Consider the following 10,061-nt stretch of genomic DNA (forward strand, 5'->3'; position numbering starts at 1 on the left):
CACATGTGAACTGCACCACTGACCAGTTTCAGTTGTCAATGTGATAAAGTTTTTACATTTCCTGTTGAACAGATTAGAAAACGCTTAAACCACCCCTACAATCCGAATAAAATTTCGAAATGTATTCCGACTGACGTGGTTACATCCAAGTTAATGTTGTTAACAGTTATATAAATGTTCGGACACAGTTTTCTAAAAGTAATGTTTATGGAATATTTTTATAACGTCATTAATATTTGATATGCATTTTCATAATGTTGAGAAAACGTTCTGAGATCAGCATTGTCGGAATGTCCATATGATCACAATGAGAAACTAGACATTTTAACATATTACAATATTAAAAATAAACTTTTAAAATCACAATGAGAAACTAGACATTTTAACATTCTTACAATATTCAAAATAAACTTTTAACATTTCAATGAGAAACTAGACATTTTAACATTCTTACAATGTTAAAAATTAACATTCAAATACCATTATATTTGGGTGAAAATAAAGTTAGCAGAATGAAAATTCCCCTGATCTTTTGACATATCTAATGTGGTCATTGAACTATAAAAACATCCTGTAAGTTTCGAAACTCAAAACTTTCACGTTAGTCTAAAAAGAGCTTAAATTGAAGCCAATCTGCCAAACGACAGCTTGTGGAATGTGCCACTCTATGATGTAATAGTGCGGCTAAACACGCCTCCGCAGAAGATCAACACCTGATTCTACATCAATGCCTGTTTAGCCCCGCCCACCGATTTGCACCTGTAGTGTAATAACAAGAGGCAAATGCAGATCTACGCAGAAACCAAACAATAAAAATGGCTCAGAAGACAACACGAGGCTGTGCAGTGCCAAGTTGTGGAAAAACAGTCTTTGCATTGCCTTCCTTCTGATCCCAATGTTAGGAAAAAGTGAATTAAATTATTTTTAATGAAGATCCAGACCGCGTCAGTAAGAAATCTGTCTTTTCTTCACTTCATTTAAACAAGGCACAATTCGGCGGAGGTATTTTCAGAAAGATTGAAACCAAAAAGACGATGTTGTGCTGACTATATCGGATCTGATGTGGCACCACACAAGTGTGAGTAACTGTTTTTATTACGTGATCACTATTGCTTTGTCTCTTCTTACAGATCGTTCCTTCTGATCCCAATGTTAGGGAAGAGTGAATGAACTGTATTTTTAATGAAGATCCAGACCGCGTCAGTAAGAACTTGTTCCTTTATTTACTTAATTTTATCACGGATTTGTTTACAAACAAGGCACAATTCGATGTAGGATTTTCCGAAAGATTAAAACTAAAAGATGATGCTGGGCCGACTATTTTGAATCCGACAGTAGCACATAAGTGTGAGTAACTGTTTTGATTATGTGATCACTATTGCTTTGTCTGTTATTACAGATCATTTGATATGTACTGAGTATTTTAATAACATTCTAATCACGACTAAAAAAATGGAAATTTCAACATTTTTGAAACATTTCAAAACAGTATTCCCACAACGTTTTTACAACCTAAATTTGTTACCTGGGATGTGATTTCTTTATTCAGACTGGGCTACTAGTCCGATTACAAATGGATTATTAGGGTCCATATAAACACTGTCACCATGAAGAATAGAATAAGATTGTAAGATTTGACGAGCCCGGTCTCATGAAAATGCGTATAAATAGTAAGCCAAATAAAAACAAAAACTCGTGGTATTGATACGCAAAAATGGACTTTGGCGTGCATATGATACACATGTGTTTGCCGTGCATATAATACGCAGTTTTCACATGCATATGATACGAAATTTGTTGGCGTGCATATGATAAGCAGTTTTCGCGTACATATGATACGCATCTACCCCACAACCCTAAACCTACCCATCGTGTAGCATATACACAACAAAGTCCATTTTTGCGTATCAACACCACGAGTTTTCGTTTTTATTTGGCATACTATTTATACGCACTTTCATGAGATCGGGTTGGATTTGACATATGGCACAGGCTTATCTTAATTTTATATAATGTGTGTGTGTGTGTATATGTGTATATATAGCTCTTAAAGTTTGCTGATCTAATATAAAATATCACTCATCAGTCTATGGAGGGGTTTCATAATCACTGGGCTCATAGCAACAGATCCTCACTCAACATTTTGGTGACACTTAAAGTATAGAGTCTGAAGCTGGCAGAAGACTGAACACACCAGATGCAGACGTGACAGACTGAGAGAGCGAGTCCAGTTAGGAGCATGTCCCGCAGCAACAGAGTCATGGCAACTCCACAGTCTCACAGCTTGAGGATATTTACGGCCCTCCTTAGTTACTGCTCTGTTTTGAACTTATGTACATGTTTCATGGCCATACCGGCATATCCCGTTGCCAAAGCACAATCCCCAACCCGCCACTCTGGAGGAGAGGAGAGAGACCACGGCGCACTGCCTGCTGTTACATTCCTGCACCTCAAGTTCCCCAACCCTGAGAAATAAAATTCCCATGAAAACAAGAGAGCTCGTAGCATGCCACAGAACGATAAAGCTCTGTTTGCAGCAGATATCCAGTGGGCCGCACGTGCAGCACTTATTATAGGAGCCTGCAAAGCAAACATTGTTTAAAAGCTTTAACACACTGTCAAACAGAGAGACATGTTCTGAGGTTGTTTTGTGGTAAATTTGTTTAACTAGCTTGATATTTGAACAATTCTAAGTATTAGAGGTGCATTCAGTAGTTTGGTGCTCATTTAAAAAGTCGTAGACAGTAATAAATAAATAAATAGTGTTTTGTGAAGATTCACATGGGACTTCACTCATAATAGTTAAAATAATATAAAAATTGTCACTTCCTCAGTGTACTTCACCATGTTGATATGATGCGATCCGCGGTGTTTCACTAAACGTCGGTGAGAAACCTAGCACTCATTATGAATTTTTGCCATCCATTCATTTACACAATAACAGTGATTTGGGAGCCTGAAAACATTTTTGAGACGGGGTTTCAAGGTGCAAGTTTATCTTTGTAAACTACAAAAATGCAAATTTGCGAAAATGGTGATGTCATGAGCATGCATAGTGTTTCTTTACAAAGTGACATCGCCAACTACTGGCCCAGCATGAATGATACAGCATTTTAGTTGTTTTCGTGAATCAGTGAGAAATGGGATCATTTGTCTTCAAAATTGTATGCAAAACTTTTCAAAAACACAAAAGGGAAACGTTTCCATTTTAATACATCGTTATTGTGAAAACTTTACTATCAATGTAATTTACATAAAAAAAGGATTATGGTGATCCACCATTGTGGTATCGGTACTTAAAGTACACAAAGAACGGCAATGCTAATGCTAGCTAAATAACTACTGAATGTGCCAATAAACTTTAATACATCTAGGATTAGTGCATCCAAAAATGTTAATCCTGTCATCATTTACTTCATAATTTAAAGAATGTTCCAACTGTTTTTAAAAAATGCCCCAGTGTTTTTTTGCCCATATAATGACAGTCAATTCTGTCCTACTTTCATTGTATGGACAATAGATAGATAGATTGATTTTAGCAACTAAATAGCAATGCCTTGACAACTACCTACAGTAATGTGGCAGCACCACTCATGTTTTCTTCAGAAATGTAAAAGTCAAGCTTGAACCGCTTACTGTTATTGAGTACATTTTGTCTCACATCCGAAACCTCGGGAGAGTGACATGCTTCAGGAAATAGCTGCAAGGAGGGGGAAAAAAAATGGTAGGTTGTCATTCTACCACATTGCTTTCTCTGCACCTGACACAGACGGATTTCATGAGCTTGTTTTGGATTTCCACTAAACACAACTTCACACTGTCCTCTTTGTAATTTGGTCTCAGCAAACATTCAATTGCGGGCCGTGTCATATCCTCTGCCCTGCAGGCCTGTCTAGCATGACATCATGTGGTGGGAAATAATTTTGTAACAAAACAGCCTTTGTATATCAGTTTTGTTTTTGCTGTTAAATGCAATGCCAGTCCAAACATGAAGCGTGCATGCATAGTTTCACACATCACTTGTATGACGTCTAAACATTGTTGCATTCCAACAGTATCTGATAAACATTCTAATCTATGATCTGCCAAAGCATCCTGAACCATCCATAGACTGGCCCACATTAATATTCAGATAAACAGCAGTCAAACCATGTGCAGAATCCAGACTTTTCCCCATGTGCACGCTCTGGAATTTGTGGTATGATTAATTGAAAGGCTGGTCGACAGCATCTCTTGCGTTTTCAAACATTATGGAAAACCATCTGGAATTGAAATATTTTCACCCCTCTGGGTCGCGTGGCATGGCTTGACTCCGGTGGGCTACACCCCATTCTGGTAGTATTTAAAGAGGGGCTCTCTGCTCTCCACTCCACTACAATCCTGCAGTCTGACAGTGATCACACACACCAGAGAACCAAAACAAACCAGTGGAGTGTGCACTTCTGCAGGGAACTCTTGGAGGAAATGGCTGGAACAGTATTCACCAGATCATGCATCGTTCTCTGCTTGCTTATACATACGGTGAGTGAACACAGCAATGATACTGTATATATTTAAAATAAATGAAGCTCTCTTGTGCAGAAATGACATAAATTAGCTGATTTGATTATGTAAATGAATGATGAATTATTTTACTACCATTTGAAATGACAACATACATAGTAATTAAAGAATTAGTGTGCTACTGTTTGCAGAGTGAGTTGGTTAGTCATAAGTGTAAGTTTGGGTAATTGTTCTAATTAGCTTTAATTAAGTGCATTCTAATAAAGCTTTGCCATGATAACATTTAATGTGAATATTATGTAAGTCACTGTACTGGTTTGTGTTTGCATGTGATTTTGTGATGCTGAGAACAGTGATCTCAATCCAATCTGCTTTGACTGCTAAGTCTCTAGTCTACCATTTCAATGAATATATTCTACATATTTTTAATATATAAACCTAATATTTATATATAATGTAAAAGTAACATTATTTGTAACTTTTTTATTTTCAGTGTACACTGTAAAAAACGATTTGCCGAAGACAGAAATAAAACAAAGATCACTGGAGTACGTTTTACAAGAAAATACTATTGAAGTTTTTCAACATCACATTATCATGTAGCCTAATTCACTGATACTAATTGTTTGTGAAATGTACTAACAATTTCTGCGAGAAAACTAATTCTACACCAATTGTTTTCAGTGTAGCAGGCAAACTTTTTTTGAATCTTTCATATTTTTCTACACTTATCATTATTTTAAACATGCTTTATGTGTAACACTAGTGTAATTCCAAAACATCACTTTCCACATTACAAATCTACATCTGTAATGCATATTATCTCCCCCTTGTGGCCATAAAGAGTATTGCTCACGAACTGTCCGATCATAGCAGTTAATTTGTCCCAGACATTTCAGAATCTCACAATCTTTGTGAGTTAATAAAATTATCATTACCACAGATTTATGAGAGAAAGCTTCTGTTGCAACCCTAACATTGTGCCATGTTCTATGCAGGCGCTGTGTCAGGACTGCTTTCAGCCCTGTGACTGCCCGGCTGAGAGCCCTTTGTGTCCTGTCGGCACCAGTCTAGTGCTGGATGGCTGTAGCTGCTGTAAAGTATGTGCCCGACAGGCAGGAGAGCCCTGCTCTTTCCTCGAACCATGTGACCATCATAAGGACCTGTATTGTGACTATGGTGTGCTGAGTGACACTGAGACAGGCATCTGCATGGGTGAGTGTAATGTTGCGTTTTGGAAAGTAATTGAGTGTTATGTAAAGAGTCGAGAATTCAAATGTTTTGCATGTATTGCACTACACTTTTTGTCCACAAGTAGGAGCCTTTTAGTATTAGGACGTTGTCTAATGGCTGTTGCATGTGTTGCAGCTCAAGAGGGTCAGACGTGTGACCTGGGCGGTGTGATTTACCGCAGTGGTGAGACGTTTCAGCCCAGCTGCAAACATCACTGTGTCTGCATGAATGGGGAGATTGGCTGCGTGCCGACCTGTGCCAGCAACATACGGCTGCCCTCTCCTGACTGTCCCTACCCAAGACGCGTCCAGATCCCTGGAAAATGCTGCGAGGAGTGGGTGTGCGACCAGATCCCACAGGAAGACACCTTCCAGTCAGCAATGGCTGGTAGGTCAATCGGCAAGTCAACTTTTCTTTCATTTTGCTCCATTAAGTTGAAACAGCTGGCCTTTTTCAAATCTCCCAATCTCTTAAAAGTGCACTCGTTGGGCCTAAGGGAGAAGGGGACCACCTATAAATGAAATATGTGTCCCTGAACCACAAAACCAGTCAGAAGGGTCATTTTTTGAAATTGAGATTCATGCATCATCTGAAAGCTGAATAAATAAGCTTTCCGTTGATGTATGGTTCGTTTGACATTATTGGACAATATTTGGCTGAGATACAACTATTTGAAAATCTGGAATCTGAGGGTGCAAAAAATCAAAATATTGAGAAAATCACATTTAAAGTTGTCCAAATGAAGTTCTTAGCAATGCATATCACTAATCAAAAGTTATGTTTTTGATATATTTACGGTAGGAAATTTACAAAATATCTTCATGGAACATGATCTTTATTATATCTTAATGATTTTTGGCATAAAAGAAAAAGTTATAATTTTGACCCATACAATGTATTGTTGGCTTTTGCTACAAATATACCTGCTCTACTTATGACTGGTTTTGTGGTCCAGGGTCACATATGCTGAAATATGGTCCCGTACACTGTGAATTTCCAAATTTTACTAAACTCGTTTTACTAGCCGCACTGCATGGCAATAATATGCTTTCCTAGTTGTGATCATCAGTGCAAGAATTTAACATGCACTTCCTCTTCTTTCAGCATATAGAGAACTATCCGGTCAGGATGTCCAGCCTGAGAGCGCAAGGGACAACTGCATCGTTCAGACCACTGACTGGAGCGAATGCTCTGCAACCTGTGGCATGGGGGTGTCCTCTCGTGTAACCAACGACAATGAGCAATGCCAGCTGGAGCGGCAGACTCGCATTTGCATGATCCGCCCCTGCAATGCAGAGCTGGAAAAGGACATCAAGGTAAGAGAGCACTAAGTTAAATCAAGCATACACTGGCCTTGTTCTGCTCTGGCTCGCGGACAGACTGTGTGATGTAAATTTCATCTTGAGCACTGATAATTCGAGCACTCAAAAACAAAAGGTCCTCTGTGTAGTGTGCGTACACCCAATGCGTCAGTCCACATTCACAATCAATAGAGTATGCTTGTAAAAAGGTTAGCACACTCAAGCATATGTTAGATGGAACATGGAAAATTAAGTATACCCTGGCCTTAAGGCCAGAAACTACAGAGCCCTGAAGATGGCATGAGAAAAAAAATGAAAATCGTGGTCATGGATTAATAATTTATTTCCATGATGTATTCATTTGTTCCCTTGTTTTAGGTGAATCATGGCCACGTTGCACTACTTTGTTTACTCTTTTTAATTGAGTTGAATTGTGTCACATGGGAACAAATTAGTAAATAATGTGAATAAATTAGTTCAACATGGCCACAGTTTACCTAAAACAAGAGAACTAATTAATACATCTTCTTCTTTTTACCTCCCATGTCCATGTTTCATACCGACTCACAGTTGCGTGATGTACATTTTTGTCATCAGCACAGTCAACTGATATCCTAGCACAGTGGTTCCCAACCCTGGTCCTGGAGGCACCCCAACATTGCACGTTTTGCATGTCTCCTTAATCAAACACACCTGATTCAGGTCATCAGAACCAAAGTAGTGACCCTTCAGAATTAAGGATTTCGAAGGGTACAACTGATGGACACTTCGGGCTCCCATGATCCTTTGCACAGATTCTTTGCATGATGACGGCGCCTCCGTGTGGACACGTGATGATGGGGCAGAAGGGCACTTCAAGAAACAGTTGTTTGGTCCCCTACACCCTTCAACCCTTCGAAGCTCTCACTCCGAAGGGTAAACCCTTTGAAGGGATTAGGGCATAGGAATGAGCCCTTCCGAATGGAACGCAGGGAGTGTTTAGCTCCAACAATAATCAAACACACCTGAACCAGCTAATCATTGTCTTCAAGACTACTAGAAGGCTACAGGCAGGTGAGTTTTATCAGGGTTGGATCAAGTCTCTGCAGGAAGGTGGCCTGGAAGTGCCAAGTTTGCCTTTCACTGCTCCAAGACCTGAAATTGGGGTGTCAGAGAAAGGAGACATGCAAAATGTGCAGTGTTGGGGTGCCTCCATGACCAGGGTTGAGAACTACTGTCCTAGCACACCCTCTGTATGCAGCCTGCGCAGACAACAGCATATCTGCAAGTGATTTGAGTGCTTGAAAAGAAAGAGGGTTTTCCCTACCTGTTTCTGGAGGGCCACTGTCCTGCAGTTTAACACCAACCCTAATTAAACACACCTGAACCAGCTAATCAAGGTCTTCAGACTCACTAGAAACGTCCTTCCAGGCAAGTGTATTAGAGCTGGTTGAAGCTAAACTCTTTGGGATGTTGGCCCTCCAGGAGTAGAAAATGACATATAACTGGGCCTTCATCCTATCGCTTCCTTGAATACGGAGTTCTGTTACCACCAGAATAAAAACCAAAGACTACAGAATACCCAAGACGTGTCACTCATATAGTTTTGAATGGGAAAAAATGCAATGCTCAATATGGCCGCTCTATCGAACGAAGCCCCACCTTCTGAGTAAAATAGAGCTAATCGGTAAAGTGATTGCATCACTGCAGCTGCGTTAGAAGTCCCAGTTGCTATAGAAACAGTCAGCGTTCTGAAAATAAATAAACATCCAAAACGCGTAAAATGTTTTCCATTTAGTTGAAAGTGGTGCTGAGTGTGCTTTTGGCCTTTTTTCAGTAAACCCATCACAAACCATCTCAAATATTAATAGCCCACCTCCTCCTCTTTATTACAGAGAGGGAAGAAGTGTGTGCGGACCCCAAAGAGCCAGCGTGGGATGCGTTTCGAACTGTCCGGATGCCAGAGCGCCAGGCTGTATAAGCCGAAGTTCTGCGGGGTGTGTACAGACGGCCGCTGCTGCACACCTCACGCCACCATCACGGCCGAGGTGGAGTTCCGCTGTCCCGAGGGAGACTCCTTCAGGAAGAAGATGATGTTCATTAAGACCTGCTCCTGTCACCACGATTGCCCCCGTGAGAACGATATCTTCCTCGCCTCAAACTCACGGAGAATGATCGGGGACTATGATAATGACATGTGAGGAGCTGGCCGGTGTAACACACACACACTGACGATCACGCAAATGTGCATATGAGGCAGCTCCGTGTTTTACTGAACCCTGAAATTCTCACGACTCGTAAGCAGACAAAAACGAGAATGTTTGACATGAAGTGGGCATCGATAATGGCCCCGCAAACTTTTCTTCTCTTGTTTTGTATTTTGTGAAGCTCTGAAGTCATCTGGCTGTTTGACTGGTCCTGCTACAGCAGACCTAAAGCACTGAGAACTTTGTGTTAGAAAGATAGTTCACTCAAAAATGACATTTCTGTCATCATTTACTCAACCTCATGTTGTTTCAAACCTATAAACTGTTATTTTTTCAGAATACAAAAATAGTTTTTGAAGAATCTTGATGCAGCTCTTTTCCATACGATGAAAATTCATAGTCACCATATCTGTAAAGCTCACCACAAAACCAAAACCGAAATATAGTCCATATAAGTGTTTGACTATTTTCCAAATTCTGAAGCCATGATATAATTTGGCATAAGGAACAGACTGACATTTAAATCAATAACAATTTGGTCACTATACAATGTCATTCTGTTGAAAAAGCTGCATGAGGTTTCTTTAAAAAACTTCTCCTTTTGTTCTGGAACAAAATGTCATGGGTTTGGAATAGTGTGGGGTTAAACAATTACATATTTTAATGATTTTTTAAATGTATTGTTTTAGTTATTTTTGAGTAAACTATTCCTTTAAGACATTGTGGATATGAAGTAATTAATTAAATCATTCATATAATGAGTTAATTTCAAGAACGTTTTCCTCAATACAGGAATAGACTGAAATGACAATAATGTAATCATACACTTGATATGTAT

At 39.5% G+C, this 10,061-nt stretch overlaps 1 protein-coding gene across 2 annotated transcripts; it reads left to right on the plus strand.

Annotated features, from left to right (window-relative positions):
• Positions 1-4,387: 4,387 nt before the first annotated feature.
• On the plus strand, positions 4,388-9,545 carry LOC107700780 (connective tissue growth factor-like). Of its 2 annotated transcripts, none has more exons than XM_016502589.1 (5): positions 4,388-4,521; positions 5,502-5,718; positions 5,872-6,135; positions 6,841-7,052; positions 8,912-9,545. In XM_016502589.1, the coding sequence occupies exons 1-5, from the start codon at positions 4,465-4,467 to the stop codon at positions 9,215-9,217; spliced, it is 1,056 nt and encodes a 351-aa protein (XP_016358075.1). In that variant the 5' UTR covers positions 4,388-4,464; the 3' UTR covers positions 9,218-9,545. The 2 variants fall into 2 exon arrangements, with proteins under 2 accessions (XP_016358075.1, XP_016358085.1); XM_016502599.1 differs by having other exon boundaries at positions 5,872-6,123.
• Positions 9,546-10,061: the final 516 nt, after the last annotated feature.

The sequence above is a fragment of the Sinocyclocheilus anshuiensis genome, unplaced genomic scaffold (genome assembly GCF_001515605.1).
Source record: "Sinocyclocheilus anshuiensis isolate Anshui unplaced genomic scaffold, SAMN03320099.WGS_v1.1 scaffold1383, whole genome shotgun sequence".
Lineage (NCBI taxonomy): Eukaryota > Metazoa > Chordata > Actinopteri > Cypriniformes > Cyprinidae > Sinocyclocheilus > Sinocyclocheilus anshuiensis.